Source organism: Bombyx mori, chromosome 8 (genome assembly GCF_030269925.1).
Source record: "Bombyx mori chromosome 8, ASM3026992v2".
In the NCBI taxonomy this organism is placed as follows: Eukaryota; Metazoa; Arthropoda; class Insecta; order Lepidoptera; family Bombycidae; genus Bombyx; species Bombyx mori.
Genome location: NC_085114.1, coordinates 9740228 through 9763093, shown reverse-complemented (window position 1 = coordinate 9763093; position 22866 = coordinate 9740228). Strand labels below are relative to the sequence as shown.

The following is a 22866-nucleotide window of genomic DNA, read 5'->3' as shown; positions in this document are numbered from 1 at the left end:
ATAAAGAAGTCTCTATTAACAAACTTAATTAATATTTAGGTACTACTATTAATGTTCGGAAATCGGAAATGGCGTTGGATAGGACACACTCTACGGGGCAGCGGAGTCAAGGCAGCATCAATCGCGTTTGAGTGGCAACCGCTTGGCAGGAGAAGACCTGGTCGCCCTGTACACACTTGGCGTCAAGGAGCAAGCGCAAGACAGGGTAAAGTGGAGACAACTTGTGAGGGCCCTATGTACCAGCGGGGTACCCTAGGACTACAACAACAACAACAACTATTAATGTAATTTTTCTAAACATTTGACATCAGCAAAGATTGTTTTTTTTTTTGGACGAGCTCACAGCCTACCTGGTGTTAACTGGAGCCCATAGACATCAACAACGTAAATGCGCCAACCACCTTGAGATATTGTTCTAAGGTCTCAGGTATAGTTATAACGGCTGCCCCACCCTTCAAACCGAAACGCATTACTGCTTCACGGCAGAAAAAAAATAGGTTTTCGCATAGGCCTCCTCCAAATCCTGCCATAAGTCCCGGTCGTGACATTTCCTCTTCCCCGTAGAGCCTGCAACGGTTGCTGTCGTCTACCCACCTTTGAAACGGTCGTCCTTTCGATCTTTTCCCCCCTCGAGGGGTACCAGTTTAGTTTAGCCCATTTTTCTGTTTTGCTTCTTATTAAACGACCTATCCATTTCCACTTTAATTTTTTTATTGTGTATGATACATCCTTTATTTTTGTTTTCATACGGCCCGTACATTACAATTCATTTATTAGTATACATAGTAAATAGTTTAAAAACCAAACTTTAAAAACCAAACGCGCATATCTCTTCTTTTTCTTCACCTTATCCCACTAGGTCGGATCGGCACAGCTAATTTTTCTCTTCCATTCTCTTCTATCAGCCGTCAGCTCGACACTCACTCCTCTCCTTCTCATATCGTCATTCACACACTCCATCCTTGTCTTCTTCGGTCGACCTCTTCCCCCTCTACGTATATGTAGTTTTATTAAATACACATTCAATATCTAATATATAAAATTCTCGTGTCACAGTTTTCGTTGCCATACTCCTCCGAAACGGCTTGACCGATTTTGATGAAATTTTTTGTGCTTATCTGGTATCTATGAGAATCGGCTAACATCTATTTTTCATCCCCCTAAATATTAGGGGTAGTCCACCCCTAAATTTATTTTTTTATTTTTTGGACAAAATTTTTTGTTTTAATTTTTTTATGATACAGCATACAAAAATACATACAACCCTAAATTTTCACCCCTCTACGATCAACCCTTATTTTTTATTTGTTAATTAAAAACTAAATTTTTTTGCAAGAATTTTGTTTTTATTTTGTCATGACTTAGAATAAAAAATTTCATATTACTCTGAAATTTTCACCCTCTACGATCAACCCCTATTTTTTATTTGTTAATTATAAATTTTAAATTTTTTGGCAAGATTTTATTTTTTATTTTGTCATGACTATAATAAAAAAAATATATTACTCTCAATTTTCACTCTTATACGATCAACCCCTATTTTTCCATCCCGAATTTTATTTTTTTTATCCTATGCACAGATCCGCAATAAGGTTGCAAGATGGCAATCAAATATTATAATTATTGTAGTATGATAAATTGTTATTCAGAGTTTATAATTTCAAGTTCCTTTAATTATGATTTTTTTTTAATTCAATTTGATCTCCTGCCCTCGCCGGTCGACTACTGATCAACTATCAATCGATCAGTTATCCCCGCCAGGTGTCACCACTCATCCAGCAAACATCACGTAGTAGGGATGAGGACGAATCCGGTCTCCTGTCTTACTCACTATACATTTTTCAGCCATGTTTCTTTGGTTTTATTTGTGTATCAATAGTATGTTCAGTAGGTCTGAGAATCGGCTACTATCTATATTTCATACCCCTAAGTGATAAGGGTTGTTCACCCCAAACATTTTTATTTTATAATTATTTTTTTTGGTTATAATGAGGTATAGTCCCCAGCGCGTAACTTGGCAAGAGTCGCTAGATGCGCAGAAGTCGTTTTTTAGGTCTCTTTGGTTGTCAAGCAGGACGCGGGGAAAGAGGTAGCACCGTTCCGAGCGCGCGATTGGTGAGTCGACCGACTCTCCCCTCCCGCACCGCGTCCACGTTCCGTTCGCTCCCGGTTACACATGTGCCTACTAAAGTTGTAGGAACCCTTTGTTTATATTGAGTTTTTGTTACGAGTTATTATTATTTTAAATTTAGTTTTTGTTACGAGTGTTATTGTTTTAAATTTGTTTGCAATGGCAGGACCAAATACCAATGACCATAATTATAGTCGATTCAGTCACTGAGCGTTTTATTATTTACGCCAGTGACGACAGCGACTCTTCGTTATGTCGACGATGAGGAGCCAACTCCTTCCACCAGCTCAGGTCCTACCATAAATTTAATCCAAGGGGTAGCACTATTAGAAAATGATAATGACGACGGCGACACATAATTTTTAATATTAAGTATATTTTGTTAAATAAACTTTTTAACTTTTAATTCTATTTTATTTATAACACCTAATACACTTCACGAATTCCTCTCTTTTCTTTAACTTTCTTCTAAACACACAGCCTTAAAAATAAATTATGGCAAATAAAAAATTTAATAAAATAAAATTAACATATATGCGGGCCATAAAAGTGACCATTTTGTTGCAATGTACACTATGCGTGACATTACCCCCACTACACCAAAACCTTGCCAACTTACGTGCCGCTTACTATATTATGTGGTTGAATGAGGTTTTTGAGAATTTTATATATTAGACTATAATTTCCCTAGAAATCTTATTTAAGGCAACACAACGTTTGCCGGGTCAGCTAGTAATCATATAAAAAAGTAGAAAATGCAAAATCACTGCGAATTTCTTAAAGTTAACTATAACCATAATGAGTGAATAGGATGTAGTTCTATAATGAGTTATTCTGAGCTAGCCAACGTATTTATCATAGTTAAATTAATCCGATGTTTATATGAACGCAAAAAACATATATGTATGTACATATTGCAATATCTTATATTTGAACACAAACCGTTATTTAACATTTAAATAATTTACGTAATGGAATACATAATGGAAATGACCTTAGATTTAAAAACTGAAGCATACTTGCAAAATCAGTTATTCACCGATAGCAAATTCCAAAGCTACACTTGAACTCAAATACAGAAAAGAATTAACGAAGGGAAATTTTATTTGTGAAAACGAATTATGAGAACAGAACTTTGGCTAGTGCTGCGGGAGATCAAATAAAAGATCGATCGAGAATAGCTCACATAGTTTCTGAGAAGTGGCGATGTAAGTGCAATTATATATATGTCAGCACACGGCGGGGATGGCTGAGCGGTAGTTTCCGTCATCGCTCGTATTCGATTGAACTCAGTTTAGTCAATAAAATTTTTCAATAATAATTATTGAAACTCAACACACACACAACTTTCACAATGACAGGATAAACCGACAGTTTCGTTGCACATACCGACAGACCGACTGACTGACTGACTGACTGACCGTCAGAGACTCACTGCTGAGACGGACGGAATCACTGTCTGACACGAATGCTACGACTCTGTCCACGTACCGCCATTTTATACTGTGGCGTTACGGAGTCTACCCTTCGTTTTGTGATATTTATCAAAACAACATTTCATCATTTAAAATAATAATCAAAACCACCGTCTTAATATTACTAAAAGTCGTTATCCACGACAACTAAAGTCGTTATCCACGACACGGCCATTCTGACATGTCACACGTCCCTGTGTGACGCTCCTGCAAGGAAAACAACCTTCTGCAATATCTAACAGGTTTCGTCTCGGCCACTCCTGATACATTCACGATTGAGGATTGGGATTCGTTTCATTACAAACCATAACGTTAGCTTTCAACAAGATCTTTAACAGACTATGTTAACCTGTGTGAGTAGATAACTTAATTACCCAACTATTCGTGACACACTATACAACTGAAAAATTTCATTAATGCTCAATAAGCATTAGAAACCCGAGTTATTACAAAACAACTCAATCTGAGCAGTATTTCATCAGTATTCTGTATCAACCACAAACTATCGTTACAATTACTTCCATCTAGTGAGAGTAACTCATGCCACCTATATCGAGTGACGATAAACCAATTCAAGTGTCACCTCCATCGAGTAGCTCTTGACTACTTATTGCCTCCATCCGGCAAATAAGTGGGACCTCCATCCGGTACCCAACTTCAACACAAAACACTAATGCCTCCATCCGGCACGCAAGTGGAACTTCCATCCAGTACCCACTTCAACCATAAAACACATCGCAATGCCTCCATCCGGCAATAAAACGAACACATCACCTAAATCGAGCGAGGTGCTCAATTACCAGTCATAAATAACACTGAATACTGTTCTTTACTAATCACACAAAATAGGACAACAAAATCCTTACTTTAATCAGTCAGTTGTATCGTGGTCATTTGATCCTACATCTTCTACATCACTAGTGTCAACAAAATCATATAGAACGCTCCTGGCCTGGCTGCCGGCGCAGCTAGTGACATTGCCACCCACATTATCATTAAAACAAATGATAAAACCAATACACATCACTTCACAATATAGAGTCAAGGTCATTAGTAGACCAACACAACAATAGTCTCCATTGAGACCCAGGTCTCCGCTGTACCAATCGATGGAGATACTCTCACCTCACTGATCAGTCTCGTCAGTAGCACTACTTAGAGGCAACCTTATGTAATCATAGGTTCTATTACCAGTTAAAGCAATCTGTCTTCATTTCAACAAAATTCAACATCGAATTTTACTAAATTTCCAATGTTCTGGTCTCGTCAAAGTTAATTTCTTACTTTCAGTATCATATAAAGTAAAAACCTTTTGGTATATGGCACGCGAACTATAAAGAATTCGAAGGGGCTCGCCTCTGTTATTCTTATGGTAGAACAATTTAAAAAAAAACAAAATGTGTGCAATTCACACGTGGTAGAAGTGAAACCTTCCAAAATTAAAATACAATTATCCTAAACGTCTTAAGTAAATGTAAAATTTTGTCATTAGTAAATAATTGTAAGGTAGCGCCCTCTGTGAATTGATATTTTAATTTTACGTATAATCCTAAATTAAAATTCACTACAAGAGCTTTCATACACACGTTAGTATTAAAAATCTCACAAATCTCACAGATGGCGCTGTATTAAATAGTATGTTGTATATTTCTGTCTCATTCTTTGCTGGCTTCATCCTACACATTTTTGTATTTGTGTCTCTTACCTGTTGTTTTTTTTTTTCGTTGCATCCGGTTTGAAATCACAACGATTCTAAAGAAGTTTTCACTTCAAAAGATGTACGGCTTCTAGCACTTCTTGTCAAGAACAATTCCATGAGCTCATCGCGAGCTTGGTCATCAATAACGCAAGTCTGGGCTTCGACTAAGGACACTAGATTTAAGTGTTCTATTTCGCTGAATGCTCAATCTCACTGAACCGATTAAAACAACTATCAGGTAGTACATGACATACAATAGGTAAGCAATAAACCATCGCATAGGATTTGTTCCGTACAGTTTTGAGTCAAAACAACAGAAACCTTTTATGAGAACCATCGTATAAAATTGCTGAATTATGAAGCTACTACTAATAGATTTCTTGACAAGAGAGCATTCGGCACCAGAATCCAAATAAAAATAATACGACTCACCAGATTGTTCTTATTTACCAAAATTGCCCGATATTACGCAGCTACCGGCACGTTGCTCCGCTCGGCCGGTGAATAGTTGACCCATCGAGCGCCGACGGACGGCGTTTGCGTCCCATATCTCGTATTGGCTGCAGCAATCACGTGTCGAATGCGACACGGCCTTCCTGATTGTACACGTCCTCGTGTGATGGTTAACCTACAATCAAAAACATCCACGAGAACACTTGTTCCGCTCGATCACTCCTGACTACACTTTACGACTTATCGGAAAATTTAAAGTCATCAAAGCTTTAAACTGTTTTAATACCATTTTAACCAAATCAAACAATAGGGTATACAAAGTTCACTATTCAGCAGCCAGAGCACGTACCACAGTCGTTCATCAAACTTCAAATTTACTCTGTACAAATCAGGCATAGCTTACAGGAACTCAGATCAAACAAAACTTCCGAGTAAAAATATCTAACGCCACGGCTCTCCAGCCGACCAGCAATCGCAATTGCCCTCATGATGCGCATCCACCGCGTGGATCGCCCGTGTGCATCACCCGCTGACTACACACGATGGTCTTTACAGACCCCGACCTCCGCCAGAGCCAAACGCGCACCGCGCACCCACGGACTACTTGAGTTGCCTCAAGAGACACCGATTTCTACCGGGCTACGACTACGTAATAGCTACTGGTACGGTCGAACACAATACGGCCGATAGACTATCCTTACTCGAGTTTTCACCACAATTTAAGCTTGCTCTTCATCATAATCATTTACATCAACCTCGACTGGTATGTGTCATGCTGGCATTTTTCTTAGCCTATCATGTGGGTATTTGTAAGTACGTTTTGAATTTAAAGCTTTCAATGTGTAACGGTCACCATCCAATACTTCAACTACTTTAAACGGCCCTTTAAACTTCGTATCTAATTTCGTTTGATTACGCTCTTCGATTTAATGTGTGGACGAGCTCACAGCCCACCTCGTGTTAAGTGGTTACTGGAACCCATAGACATCCACAGCGCAAACTCACCACACACCTTGAGATAGAAGTTCTAAGGTCTCAGTATAGTTACAACCGCTGCCCCACCCTTCAAACCGAAATACACCACTGCTTCACGGCAGAAATAGGCAGGGTGATGGTACCCGTGCGGTCGATGACACTATACGGAGCACCCGTCTGGTGCCACGTCCTTACCCACGAGAACGTGGCCGCGCTGCGACGCCGGCAGCGCGCGATCGCAGTCAGAGTTATTCAAGGATACCTCACAGTCTCCTACGAGGCGGCGCGCCCTAGCGCAAGTGCAGCCGGAGCGCGGGGGCTCCAATCTCGGCAGTCCGTGCTGGAGGCGTGGTCTCGTCGTTTGGCGGACCCGTCGGCCGGCCACCGTACCGTCGAGGCGATCTGCCCGGTTCTTGCGGACTGGGTGGGCCGCGACCGCGGAAGTCTCACCTCCGGCTACCTGTGCAGACTCACAACACATTTTACCACCATGCAAACTTCTTACCGCAACAAATCTTACCAGCCACCACGCAAACTACAATTTTACGGGTTCCACCTCTCCTACACGATGTTACTCCCACACTGAGGAAGCCAACCGCGAACACTTGTCAAGCACGCACAAGCACGCACTTCACCAGAAAAACCTGCATCCGCCAGCGGAACCCGAACCCCGCCGCATCGCCAGACACGAACGCACCGGACGTCTTATCTTACAGGTCACGACGACTTCAGATGTGTCAATTTTTCTTCCCCACGGAAACCTGCTTGTTTTCTTGTTTGCTTGCTTGCTGGAGCCCGAAGTCATTGAACGTGTAGTGTTATTGGTATTGAATCTAGTAGATTCTAAAATTTCAGCGACAATTCACAGTCTCATGTCCTGGTTTACTGCACTAGTGCCATGTAACTCTAGCAGAAGTCAGCCGCTTAAAATAATTCTTGTCGGAACTACCCACTCGTCATGACAGATCCATTATTGCGATCGAAGTTTCACTTGAGATTTGCACTTGCCTTAATTTCTTGCAATAGCTTGTTACGTGTTGTATTTCCGCTAGTAAATGCCATGTGATAAAGTCGACAGTCAAACTGGGCATCATGAGCCAGAACGTAAGATGTGACGATTTCTTCGTGGCTCAGATCTTCCATCGAGGTAACAGAGACGTTATTACACGACTTACGTATGCTGCATTCACGCTCTTGTGGCGTACCACTACTAGTATTCTGATCTGCATCATGTTTTTTTGCTGTACCTCGAACATGTTCAAACACGTCACGCCAGTGAGAGTAGAGTCCTGATCTCACTTCTGATGTCAGCACACGGCGGGGATGGCTGAGCGGTAGTTTCCGTCATCGCTCGTATTCGAATGAACTCAGTTTAGTCAATAAAATTTTTCAATAATAATTATTGAAACTCAACACACACACAACTTTCACAATGACAGGATAAACCGACAGTTTCGTTGCACATACCGACAGACCGACTGACTGACTGACTGACTGACCGTCAGAGACTCACTGCTGAGACGGACGGAATCACTGTCTGACACGAATGCTACGACTCTGTCCACGTACCGCCATTTTATACTGTGGCGTTACGGAGTCTACCCTTCGTTTTGTGATATTTATCAAAACAACATTTCATCATTTAAAATAATAATCAAAACCACCGTCTTAATATTACTAAAAGTCGTTATCCACGACAACTAAAGTCGTTATCCACGACATATATATTTTTTCTACTTCCTCGGTAGCCTCGACAGGTAATTCTGGTTTCACCATCTTCTGTGGCTAATGGTTGGCAGTGACTTGGCTGTACCCCTGACATTTCTTACGTCCATGAGCAACGTTAAGCACTTACCATCAGGTGGTCCGTAAGCTCGTCTGCCTACAAAGGCAATAAACAATTGGCAGGGCTTCAATGTGAACGTCCTTAAGAGTAATGTTCTTCTGCGTCTCTTTCTGTTTTAAATCTTTATATAAGCTGCTACTAGTCTTTCTTCTCTTTTGGAATTCGACGTGCAATTTAATCCAAAAGTGAACTTAATCCAAGAAACTTAGTGGCTTGTGTAGCCACTAAGTTTCAAACTGGAACATCTGAGTGGGGCGCGACGCGATAGATTCAAGAAGCACGGCCAAAGCAGATGGTAGCAAGCTCTTTCAGGTTGAGCGCCGTAAGCGAGCCCTCCAAACTTGTGAATCTGGAATAGCCCCCACAAGGCTACCAGTATTTAGGTAGGAAAAAAATGCTTCAACGTGTAAAAAAATACAACGAGAAAGAATAGAAAAATATTTGAAGCTGTAATTAGTAACCCTCAAATCAATATGCAGAAAAATAAATGTGATACCAAGTATTTGTTGCCGTTCACATAAAAATTTGTACATAGAATTTTAGCGCACACTAGCTGTATCTAGACTACTATAACAGGTTGTAAATACGTCTGTTTCGCAGGCGATATAAAGCGTAATAAAATTCATACATTTACGGCGAATTTCAGAGCAACGCGTCATTTGGCTCCGGGAAATATTGTCTCTGTGGACGGATACAATTGAATGGAAATAGTTCGCTTCGAGGTGTTCTTGTTGCTCATTATGTATCTATGAACTATCAAAATATAAATATAAGGTAAAATAATTTTTAATACCAATTTGTTAACAATGGAATCTAATGAGCCCGTATAATTAGGTTCCAATATGAAGGATGGGAGAGCCCTATTTAAGTATTAAGATATCCACCTCTTGTCGTAAGGTGGACGGTGTACTCAACATCTATATATATAAAGGAAAGTCGTGTTAGTTACACTATTTATAACTCAAGAACGGCTGAACTGATTTGGCTGAAAATTGGTGAGCAGGTAGCGTATAACCAGGAGAAGACATAGGATACTTTTTATCACGTTCCCGTGGGACGTTACATAAAACGTAATATAACAAAACGCAACTGATATGGAATAACAAAACGCAACTGACAGCTAAACGTAATATATTCTATGGTTAATTATCGTAGAATTTTGAAGTTGACGTGTTTAAAACAAACAGTGTGGCGGAGCAAAGTTCGCCGGGTCCGCTAGTCATTTGTATAACCGTAAAACTATCGTATTTATTCGTACGTAATAAGTTAATTAATAGAGTTGTGATATCATCATTTCGCCCCTCTTTTCACAAAAAAAGTAGATTTTATCACTGGATATTTTGAAATCTATTTTTTTCCTACCTAAGTTGATAGCCTCGAGAGGCTATTTCAGCGGAACCTTAACTAGTACTCAAACCAGAGTGATGCTAACACTGACCCTAGCAAGAGCAGTGCTTCGCAGAATCTACCACCGGATCGGAAACGCGACCCACTGAGAAGATCCGGCGAGAAACTCAGTGGGCTGTGTCTGTGGGTTAATTCGCTCGTGAAGCCCTTCGTCGCAAGCAACGGGTTCGACGAGGACGGTGACCGGTGCTTGTGGTACCTAAAAGCACCGTTATTGGATCGGGAGGATCCGTAATGACGTTTTTGGGCTGAAATCTAAATAAAGGATGTATGGATATAAGCATATAATATAAATATTGGTTCGTAGATTGACTATGAGTGGGAATGATCTAGAGTATATTTATTTCATTCTGGACAATCGTAAGGGTGATATGCCCCACATGTTGATAAACTAGTCCACCAGTCCAGTGCCTATTCAAATTAATAAATGCCATAGTATTTAAAAAAAACATGACTTCGTTTTTTTTTTATAACTTTGACGGGTAACAACGTGAGCACTACTCAGGCGGTGTAAAGCAGTTACCGGAGCCACACAAATTCCGCCACTCGGCTGCCCTACCCTTTCAAGCCGTCAATCACTATTTTCCGAACAAAAGTTCTTCTTTGTGGTGTTAATGTGAAAGCAACCCACCCAGGGCGCTCCACGGCATCCACAAAAACATGATTCCCTTGCGATTTTTCAAACGCGACTCCGCTGACTGATAGTTAATTTAGCTTTCCGAGGTCAGAGAGGCACGCGACCGCCGCGAACTCAAAGCCTCCACACAATTCGACTTATTTTATTCGTTCGGTACCGATGTCGCATCTCATTACGTTGAAATGCATCGAAAGAATTCAGCTAGTTTGAATTGCAAAGGCGTAACTTGAAATTTTCCACAAGCGAATTTCAAACGTATCGCATATAACAGATTCGATTCGACTAAATGGAACTTTTATGCTGCGGGAAACATGTACTTGTCGTGGATCGTTTGACAATATTTTGCATTTTATGCCACTGTCGTTGAAATAAGTAACTCGAGATAAGTGAGTTCATTCGTTTTTTGGATTTTCAATTGATTTTTAACACTTATTATATAATCGATTTTTAATAGTTAGTAAAAATCAATTTTATTAGCAGTAAGTACGAGCGGTTCTTTATTCTTCTTAATTTTAATTTATAGGTAATACACATTTATTATTGCTAATTAGCCCACTGAGTTTCTCGCCGGATCTTCTTAGTGGGTTGCGATTTCGATCTAGTGGTAGATGCACTGCTAGGGATAGTGTTAGCAAATTTTCTCAGGCTGAGCCAGTGAGCTCATCTACCTGTCCGCGAGAAACTAAAATAGCCTCTAGGCTACCAGCGAACAGGCAGAGACTAGAGAAAAAAAAAGCTAAATTAGAAAAAAATAAGTATTATTTACTATAAACAACAGGGCTCTCTAAATCAAATTTAATGATAGTATAATAATTAAGAAATTAGATAGGATAATATAATTCGACAAAACATCTTATTGTATTTTTATTTTATCATTTCAGATCTTAAAATGTAAATAATACGTAACAAAATCTAGCTGAAAACGAAAATTTAATTTTTTTAATATAATTACTAGACATAATAGCACACGGCAATCCATAGTATATTATAAATCTGATTTGAAGATTTGAAATTAATATAGGACGGGAAACATTTATATAAATAAAAATTAATTGCTGTTCGTTAGTCTCGCTAAAACTCGAGAACGGATGGACCGATTTGGCTAATTTTGGTCTTGAATTATTTGTGGAAGTCCAGAGAAGGTTTAAAAGGTTGTTTTTCTTTTGATGTGTCCCCCGTTGGACGGATTCATTAAGTTTTAAGTTTAAGTTTATTTTATACAAAAGTTTAGGTCTTTTATTTATCGATTGAGGCACTACGAAGTCCACCGGGTCAGCTAGTTGTAACATAAATATGATAAAAGAAAAATGCACCTATAATATAACATCTAAAAATAACACCTAAAATAAACAATAAAGAGTATTAACCGAGCGTTGTCAATTATTACGTTTTCTATCATAATTAATTCAGAACTTCGTTCTATAATTACAAAAACAATTCAACAATTCCAACAGTGAAAATAGGTTAAGTTGCAAGCTTCAAAGGTGGATTTTAAACCGTGTTTTCACTTCGTACGACTTCACAAAGTGTTCTCGTGTACGGCGGCGGCCGCGTTACACAAAAGATATTTCTTACACCCCGGAAACAATCTGCAGCACGGTTCTGGAAGTGAGCAACATTCGCGCGGCCTCATTAACTTTAACTATTCTGTAAGGGTCCAGTGGCAGCCGCTCAACACAATTCCGACTTGATGACTCAAATCAAGACAAAAACTCACTACTTACTAGAAGAGGTAGACCGGCACGAGAAAATAGCAACTTTATCAGATTTAAATCGCTTATTATGCGTTGAACAGATATTTATATATTTATATTTATATATATTTTAACGGCCGTCTGGTGTAGTGGTAAGTGACATGGTCACTACACAAGGGGGTCGCGGGTTCGAATCCCGCCAAGGGAAGATATTTGTATGATAAATATAAATGTCTTTTCCAGGGTTATGGATGTATATTAAATATATGTATGTGTATAATAAAAATATTACATTTATTTCCGTTATCTGGTACCTGTAACACAAGTTCTTTACGAACTTATCACGGGACCAGTTAACGTGGTGTGATTGTTAGTAAATATTTATTATTATTTATTTCTTATTATTTCTTTTCGAACTCACAATACACGTTGTATTTGTTCTAAGATTTTATTGAAGAATTCAACGAATTAATCCATAATTATTTTTTAACAGCTTAAACTCGCGTTTTTATTGTCATTATTTGTCATTAGGACTTCAGTAACCACACAAATTGTATAGTAGATATACGAATCGCGAGAAATAACATTAGGACAATAAAAGAGCGAGAGTGGTAGGACCTCTTATCTGGTGGCAGGACCTCTTGTGAGTCCGCCGGTAGGTACCACCACCCGGCCTATTTCCGCCGTGAAGCAGTCATGCGCTTCGGTTTGAAGGCTGGGGTAGCCGTTGTAACTATACTGAGACCTTAGAACTTATATCTCAAGGTGGGTGGCGTATTTACGTTGTAGATGTCTATGGGCTCCAGTTACCACTTAACACCAGGTGGGCTGTCAGCTCGTCCACCCATCTAAGCAATAAAAAAAATATACCGTTAAAATAGCATTAGTTGTGTCTACGACTTGCAAAAGCCAAAAAAAATACGATAGCCTAACCTAATATATATATGATTTTTTTTATGACCACAGACGCATAGAATAAGAAAACAAACCATAAATAACAACAGTGACAATGAGAAACGTAACAAATAAGTGTCGATTCAAAAACTTTACGTAATAAATAAGCCGAGATCTGTAAAGATGCATTAATCACTGCGCCCTCTCCCTTCCAGGTGGATTTATATTCGTCGTCCTCCACTTAACGCTCAATTAAACGAAAGAACTTATCCCGACTTTGATGCGTCGTCGACCTGGAACTAATTAGAATTAGGCGAAAACGGCACTTTCCCCGTACTAAGATGCGGGACGACCGCTTATTAGCCGTACCTACTTGTTTTCTACCCGAGCTGTGAATTTTCTAACAAATGTTATCCTACGTGCCTTTAACATCTAAATACTGGTGTTGGGCGTTTTGTGGCCCCATTACATTGCCTATTTGTGACGCAAAGATTAATGCTTGAAGGTTGGAACAGTCTTTACTATGAAAACCTTCAAAAGTTTTGATGTGAAACATCTATAGCCGCACGTAAAACCAATTTCTAGCGTGGCGACGCCTGCCGTGGCGACGGCATGCGTCGCCACGCACTGAGCTCGGATACCTATAGTGTATACTCCGTAGTGTATACAGTGTTGTTTACTACAGTACACATAACCTGTGTTTTACTTGAAAACAAATTATTTTTTCCTAATATTTTATTTTATCATTATGACATATTTAGTTCCTATCACAATCTGTTCTTTTCTGCATATTACTTTTACAAAATAATGTCGATGTTTCACATCTGCCAGGCGTCCCGTGACGCCTCACATTTTTTTTATTTATCGCCTTGATGGGCGGACGAGCTCACGGCCCACCTGGTTTTAAGTGACCGTCAAATCAAAACTCATAAGCATCAACAATGTAAATGCCACCACCCACTTTGAGATATAAGTTCTAATTCTCAGTTTTACAGTACGTAGGCTGTTCTAACATTTCACCAAAACGCATTACTGCTTCACGGCAGAATTAGGCGGGGTACCTACCCGTGCAGGCTCTTAAGACGTTCTATCACCAGTAGCTACGCAAATTATAATTTTTGCGAGTTTGATTTTTGTTACACGATATCATTCCTTCACAGTGAATGTCATTCGTGAAAATAAAATAAGTACGTATTTCATTATAAAAAGTAGTTCTTGCCTCCGGTATTCGAATACCCGTACTATTCACCTTCATAAATAACGAATTCGTGAACTTAACGTGCCTAATATCACTTACGTATTTAGGTAATGGAAACTGTGTCAAATTATTTCAATATTCCGCAGATACACGCGGAGATTCCCAACGATTTGGAGCATCGAACATGGCATCTTCGCAATCCCGAACATCAAACAAGGCGACCCCGTTTCGAGCTACAGTTTACCTTGAGAGTCGTGACATAGAATTCTCGTGTACATACATGCACGAAATTCAATCTCCCAATAACATTTGCGAAGCTGCTACAAGAAACTTTGCTTCAAATTTACGAAACTGCCGACCGTTGGGTTTGAAGTTAATTACTAATTTTTGTTTTTATTAATTTACCTCCATTGATTATGTTTGTGAAACATATTTTGAATTTTTGTTACGAGTTAGATATTTTTACACTACAATTGATAGGCAATATTAAAGCTTTTACTAAACAGTGAAATAGTATAATACCTCAGAAATTGTCCATACGACAGTTTCATATTTTACTTGGGATACGGTACATACAGTGGAAACAATCTTTTATCAAATACATCTAAGGTTAGCTTCAGACTGGATCAAAAAATAATTTTTGCCATAAATTGAGGAATAAAAGTCAAGTCAAAAATAATTACTCACTTACTAAATAGTCTCTGCAATCGGCCCCTCGTATCTAAGGAACGTGATCGTTGTGATGGTCCACACTTCAATCAGATGATCTGCTTCCATCAGTTCCTGTCTATTATTTCCGACTTACTTTACTTACTCCCGAAGAAGAGAGAGAGGGAGAAAGAGAGATGAGATGAAAAAATTAAATACGTTAGGAACTTACTCTTACTTATTCCGAATTCCTATTAAAGTAATTGCGTTGTCTTTCTAAATGAAAAATACCAAATTACTACATAACAATAAAACGGGGAATGGTAATAGATCATTTAAACACGAATTGATATTATTGGAAGAGGTCGTAATGTTTTTCCTATGCTTACATTCGTGGCGCTCACGATAAAATTTATGCTGATTTTATAACCAACACATGTGCGAATAGAGTCCTGAGAGAATATTTACACATACATACGCACAAAACGACTCGTAAAAAACTATACTTGTACTTACGTGACGCACATCGTAAATGTTAAGGTTGACTTTTTTATTTTTTATTGTTTAGATGGGTGGACGAGCTCACAGCTCACCTGGTGTTAAGTGGTTACTGGAGCGCATAGACATCTACAACGTAAATGCACCACCCACCTTGAGTTATAAGTTCTAAGGTCTCAGTATAGTTACAACGGCTGCCCCGCCCTTCAAGCTGAAACGCATTACTGCTTCACGGCGGAAATAAGCGGAGTGGTGGTACTTACCCGTGCGGACTCACAAGAGGTCCTACCACCAGTAAAACTATTGAAATGTTGACAAAAAAAACGAGAAATACTATTTTCGATAAGATTTACTATTTGAAAACGCTATCAATACATGTACGTAGTTTTCATTTAACCTAATTTGACCTAAGTCAAGTATTTGGAATTATATTGGTTTCATTCGTTTGTTCTTTCATTTGTTTTTTTCACTCGTACTAATTATAAAATTCATCATAGGTATATGTATGAAATCAGTTAAAAAAAGATGTGTGTATAGGAGCGAAGTTCCTTATTATAAAAATATTAATTTTAAGTTCTATTCGAGGTTTAAAGAAAATAATTATTCGGGTATACATTTTTTATTATAATTTATATTGATAAAAATAAAAATAAAACTACTATACAAAGTTATCAACTTTATTTTATTCACAATGATTTATAAAAAATAAAAAACAATAATATACAAAGAAACAGTTATTTATATGAATAATAATAATAACCGTCATCACGTAGACTATACATTAGACACTGTATAGCCATCATACTAAGACTATACATAAATAATAAAAATCTTACGTTACGGACGTTTTTTTCCCAGTTAGGGTAACGCTCCGCATCGTCCCATAAGGAACTTCGTTTCAAAAAGATGTAATGGAGAAAACTTAAATGAAAATCAAAGACCTAACTCTATTTCTACATACTTAAGGCAGAGTGTAGCAGCTGTGACATAACCCGAAAGACTCATGAATTATTTAAAGGGGAGTCGACCTTCGTGAGACATTTGAATTATTTTGAAAGCCTCCACTTGCGTATAATTAAGTGCCCTTCATTTAAATTGACAGGTTTGTCAGTTTAAAAAGATACGCAAGAAAAAACGAGCTCACATTAAATATTGAAGTCTTGATATCAAGTTTAAAGGCAGTTTAAATGTCTCTCTACCCTTTATTTATCAGTTATAGCATGTACCGAATAAATCTAATTGTACCAGTCATGTATCGTACAGGGCACGCGCGCATTCACATCAGCACTTTTACATCGCTTTACTGAAATCGTAGTATAAAGCGCCAGTACACGTTCAGCACTCATAGACAGCGGTACTCACCACATACATAGATAGAATTAGTTACTTGTTAGCGAAGTATATAATAAACGGATATTCTTTGACTATCAGTGATTTCTTCCTATCTAAATCTCAAGTTGTATACGCCACATTCAGCAGCGCATACACTAATCGTATTATTATTCCTTAGAGAAGAATTTCCGGAAACGCTGACCTGAATACGGTACATAATAGAAGCGTAGCCCACCCGTAGAACCCAAGAAATGTCGACTGCCATTCCGGAGATGGATCAGCGCTTCCCTTTGTCTTTATTCAACCTACCTCACTGGGGAAATTAACCTTTGGATGGATAGATATACGGACCGTCTTAATTACCAGGATTTATCATAATTTATGCGGCAGTTTGCGCTCTAGCAATGGAATACTGAAGAAACTTGAACCCATTAACTCAACCTTAGGAACCAAAGTGACGTCTTAAGGTTGGAGGCTAATTAATGTACTTCACATAGTTTTGAACTTAAATTCATATAATACAAAACAATACCTCTCGAAAGCGGTGGTTTATTCGAAGGTATTTCTATTGTCACTATCCCTATTCAGTAGTTTGCAAATTATATAAAATAAGAATTGTATGAATAGACGCAGTTAATAAAAGTGTATAAGCGTAAATATACTTTCAGTGAAGCCAAATAAAGATGAAAATGGAACAAACAGTACGTTGCTGCTTATGAACATAGTCGGAAAACAATTTTAATTTACTAACATTAGCATAAATATTTAATACTTAGTTTATCCTAAAGTTTCACGTTTTTACGGTCTTAAGGCGACTAAATCCTTATTTGACCAATTATTTTTATTTGATTACTTCGTTTGGTACCGATTAATTATTGTTTGAAAACAAATGAAAAATACATTTAAATTTCTTTTTTCACAATGAAGTTTTTGAAGTCTGACAATTTGTCTGACTTGAATTTTCACAATAAGAGGAACTCAGGAATTGTATAATGAATATTTAACATCACGATATGGTAATTACATTTGTATTGCCTTCTTAGACAGAAGAGTACTGAGGCTAAGTGGTCACCATCACCTATGGACACCGGCTATTCCGGGAGCACTACTGGCTTCCGCTTAAGACTCCTTACATTTAATAAAGAAACGTCTCTATCTAACTATTCAGGAATCTAGACGAAGGAGAGGTTATTTATGACAAAAATAAACTTTAGGAACGCACCGTGGGAAAACGCATTGATTACTGCGAACAGATACTTTTTGTGTTTAAATATCTAAAAAATCGTTATTGTCTTCGGTTATTTCAAAGGTTATTTGTGTTTAAAAAAACTTTAGGGACAGATCGGGCCGTTAACATTTTATTGAAGTGAAACTTCCTTATCGGCGTTGGAAAAAAATTTACCGTCACATTTTTCGGTTACGCGTCACTTTTTTCCGTTACGCGCCATCTGTTTTGTATTCATGTCTATGATAATAAAATCCTTTTGTTTAAACTTTATCTAATTTAACTTTTTTGTATTCATGTCTATGATAATAAAATCCTTTTGTTTAAACTTTATCTAATTTAACTTTATTTAACCAATTTCTAGAAAGTTGCATGTAGATCATTTTTCGAAAAATAAGGCCATAAACAAGTTTCACTTCTTACGTGTGTACACTAGTACACGCACACATTTTTTTTTATTTTGATAGTTACTATTGAGGAGCAGTATTCAGAATTCCAAATTTATTTAAATAAATTTACTGTAAATTTTTAATTTCTCTTTCAATTTTATGCTTTTTACATTAAATTTTCATGAAGCGCCATCTATGATTCTGATATGAATAACAAAGAACAGATCCGCTTCATTAAAATTCTACATAACTTCTCATTCTTACTCAAGAGCTTGCACAATCAATGCATAGATGGCGTTAAAAAATCTTTGAAGCTTTATTTAAATTATTTTATAAATGTATTTGAAAATAATTGTATTACGTAAGGAATTAAAGCCTTTAGTTTCGATATTTTTATCACACAAAATAGTTCTGTCTGGCAATGTCTGGATTCATTAAAATTGTGGCCACTACGGAAAGCTGTACTACGCGGTAAAATAAGTAGATGATTTTTAAATGATCACTAGCGTTTGCTTGTCTATTCCTGGAAAGAGGAGAAAACAATTTTTTTTTATCTAAAATTATTATATCTCCAACTACATCTCCATCAAATTCTTAGGTTAATACTCGAAAAGAAGTGGAAACTTTTAAATTAAGTGCAGCGTAAAATCTCTACAATGGCTTGCTAAGATACGGGAGTTTAACTTGGAACGCATCAAAAATAACATGTACGCAAAAGAAGCGTCTTAAGTATATGAGTCGTCTATTATCAAAGGTGGCAATCTGTGCATTTGGACAAAAAAAAATGATAGATATGTCAATACAAATTGATTTGAATATAATCGTCTCCTTCGAAGAATACGGTTCAAAACCGGCATTAAATAAAGGTTAATAGTTAACCTGTTATTTATCTAAGATGTCGTTCCGAAGAGTTTTGTGACTGCCAATGGAATACAAAGTCAATAATTCGTTTTTCTGATTTACCAATCATTGTCCAATTGCCGGCTTTGATAATAGTCGACTCATATAAAGGAAACCGATAAAAGGAAGTTATTTCTCTTACATATTAAGTGTATTATCTATAGATCAGCGATTCACCGAGCGGGTATTTTATGCTTGACACACGAACGGTACAAATATAGTTAGCACAATTCAAAATTTTTTTTCTACTTTTTCCTACTTTTTTTCTATGCTGATAGCCTTGAAAGGCTATTTCAGCTTCTTCTTGACGTGTAGGTGAGCTCACGGGACTCAAACCGGGAGTGTTGCTAACACTGGCCCTAGCAAGAGTAGTGGTTCGCATAATCTACCATCGGATCAGAAACGCGACCCACTGAGAAGATCCGGCGAGAAACTCAATGGGCTGTGTCTATGAGTTAACTTACTCGTCGAGCCCTACGTCGCGAGCGACGGGCTCGGCGAGGACGGTGACCCGTGCTTGAGGTACCTAAAAGCACCGTTAGTAGATCGGGAGGATCCATAATGACCTGTTTAGTTTTTTTTTTTCCTACCTAAGCTGATAGCCTTAGGGGCTATTTCAGCGTAACCGTGGCTAGTAGGTGAGCTCACGGGGCTCAAACCTGATTACGATGCTAACACGAACTCTAGCAAGAGCCGTGCTTCGCAGAATCTACCACCGGATCGGAAACGCGACCCACTGAGAAGATCCGGCGAGAAACTCAGTGGGCTGTGTCTAAGAGTTAATTTACTCGTGGAGCCCTTCGTCGCAAGCGACGGGTTCGACGAGAACGGTGACCGGTGTTTGAAGTACCTAAAAGCACCGTTAGTGGATCGGGAGGATCCAAGATGACGTGTTTTGGGCGACGTCGACTGCTTTCCATTCTGTCCGCAGGATCGGGAATGTAGTTACCGGCGGCCACGATGAGAGGGTTCTCGTGTCGTGCCGCTTTATCGAAGTGGGGCTTGTTTAAGGCGACGTCGACTGCTTATATACCATTCGGCCCACAGGATCGGGTATGTAATTACAGGCGGCCACGACAAGAGGGTTTTCATGTCGTGCCGCCTTCTCAATTCACATAATGCTCGTATACTGTGTAACATTTTTTCCTTAGAACTAAACTTAAACAAGCAAAACAAACGCACACAAAGTCGACGGAACCATATTCTTCCTCACTTACGAGAATTGGCGTCCTGTTTGTTTTAGGCTTTTACTTATAAAGTTTACCATTTACAATACTTTACCATTGAAGGGTAATTTATACGCGGCTGCCAATAAATTCTAAATTTGTACTGTTAATTGGCCTGTCTAACGCACAAGTTGTTGACATTTCAAATGCCCGTAAAATAGAAAATTAATCCACACGGGGATGTCAATCTCATGAGTGTGCTTTCCGTATTGAATCTTACATCAGCAGTACTGCACGCTGATTGAGTATTTATTTGCGTCATCATCAGATATCACAATTTTATAAATTAATTTAACAAAAAAAGAAGAAGAATTATTCTTTTCTATTACACCACATATAAATGGGATAAAAGAAAAGGATGACTACAGTTACTACCTTTCTCTCCTTAGCTTTGACTACCTACAGTTTGTGTAGATAAGTAAGAATTTAGCGATTATATTCTATTCTATCAGCCCACAGGCGTTCATTGCTGGACATAGGCTTCTCCCAAGACGATGGAAATATGCAAATATGAAATATGTCTTACTGAAATTCATGTGTGACAGTGACGACTAACAATCAGATTGGGCTTGTCTGTTTACAAAAGCAAAAAAGAGAAGTACATAGTTTTAATATAGTTTTTTCTTCGGTACGTCCATAGATCAAATGTAATTGTCGTAAACCAAAAGGTTTTTTAGCTTGTAGCTTTCTTTTCCTAATGAGCAATACTTTCATATTTTATCTGCAACCAAAGTCAAACGTTACGGCACACATGTCAACTGACGTCTTTTATTGACCAACGATCCTAATTATAATGAGTTATCGGAGCTTTATGAGCTCGTCATAAGAAGTTTTTACTAGTGGTAGGACCTCTTGTGAGTCCGCACGAGTAGGTAGCACCACCCTGCCTGTTTCTGCTGTGAAGCAGTAATGCGTTTCGGTTTGAAGGGTGGGGCAGCCGTTGTAACTACATATAATGAGACCTTAAAACTCATATCTCAAGGTGGATGTGGTTGTAGATGTCTAGGGGCTCCTGTAACCACTTAGCACCAGGTGGGCTGTGAGCTTGTCCACCCATCTATGCAATAAAAAAAAATGTCAAAAAGTTTTATAATGGAATCTTATTCAATTCTTTAACTCAATATGAATACGACCGTTGCACTTGTATTTCTGATTTTGATGTTTTAAAAGAAGATACTTATATATGCTTCGACTAGAGAAAAGAAAGAGATAACCTATCATTTAAGACTATTTGAACACAAAATAGAAAATGAAGCTAGTTTCAATCTGACATTTATGACAGACGCATGACGTAAGAAGGTAATTTAAATATTGTAACGACGAAATGCTTTCCATAGAATAAATAATAAACAGAAAGAAGATTGCTTAACGTGAAATTTATTAAAATTCTTTTTGTCTTATCATTTACTACATTCGATTTTAATGATCATTCATCGTAACCAAAATAATGTTATAAAACAAGTCTTATTTACTTAAATTGATGTTGGATTATGGAGATTATTTTCAAAATAGTATCTTTTGATTAAATTTAACAACTTTTAAAATATATCTAGCATTCAGTTTTCGGCACACAAAAGAAGGATTAAACACATGCGTATTAATTCTGTGATTCCTGTAAACTAATGGAATTTTTGGATTCGTTGTGTGAAATATAAAGACAAAATGAGTGAAATGTTGAAAATAGTTATTAAAAAGCCAAAATAACTAGTCAGGTCATAAGTATTGTCACACAGTAAAAACTTTTCTTTTAGAATGCTGGCCACAAAAAAGTTTATTGAATTCGACTTTCGAATTGTTCATGAAAATAAAAATGTATACTTTTAGAATTTTACTCATTTTTAAATATGGAGTGGACGCTTAAAGAAGACCGTGTTGCAGTTATTGCGTTGCATCGTTGCGGTTACGCGCCAATTCAAATTTTTAACATACTGAAAAATTTTAATATAACCAAAAGATTCGTTTATCGTACCATCAAACGATACAATGAAGACTCTAGTGTAGATGACAGGGCAAGAAGTGGTCGCCCTCGGTCTGTTAGGACTCCAGCAGTGATAAAAGCTGTGAAGGCGCGAATTCAAAGAAATCCCAAACGGGAGCAGAAACTGTTGGCCCTTCAGATGGGGTTAAGCAGAACCACGGTGAAAAGGGTGTTAAATGAAGACTTAGGGCTTCGGGCATATCGAAGAAAAACAGGACATCGTTTGAATGCTCGTCTAATGGACCTGAGACTGAAGAGATG

The 22866-nt window shown here is 38.0% G+C and overlaps 1 protein-coding gene and 1 long non-coding RNA gene across 2 annotated transcripts; one reads left to right on the top strand and one right to left on the bottom strand.

Moving 5' to 3' along the window:
• Nucleotides 1-5234: 5234 nt before the first annotated feature.
• Nucleotides 5235-7370, bottom strand: LOC134199204 (uncharacterized). Its single transcript, XM_062669573.1, has 2 exons — nt 6996-7370; nt 5235-5933 (listed from the first exon to the last, which is right to left on the bottom strand). Exons 1-2 carry the CDS (start codon nt 7212-7214, stop codon nt 5748-5750), a joined length of 405 nt encoding a protein of 134 aa, XP_062525557.1. The 5' UTR covers nt 7215-7370; the 3' UTR covers nt 5235-5747.
• A 2318-nt stretch (nt 7371-9688) lies between these two features.
• Nucleotides 9689-16102, top strand: LOC134199203 (uncharacterized). The gene is made up of 2 exons (XR_009973589.1): nt 9689-9833; nt 14556-16102. It is a non-coding gene; the product is annotated as an uncharacterized LOC134199203 (long non-coding RNA).
• The last annotated feature ends 6764 nt before the right edge of the window (nt 16103-22866 follow it).

What these genes read in the sequence shown, in the direction of transcription:
- LOC134199204 (XM_062669573.1), bottom strand. Translation starts at nt 7,214, where the DNA reads ATGTGTTGTGAGTCTGCACAGGTAGCCGGAGGTGAGACTTCCGCGGTC. An exon ending in GCCTCGTAGGAGACTGTGAG is followed by an intron (nt 5,934 to 6,995) that starts GTATCCTTGAAT and finishes TTTTGATTGTAG; the next exon opens with GTTAACCATCACACGAGGAC.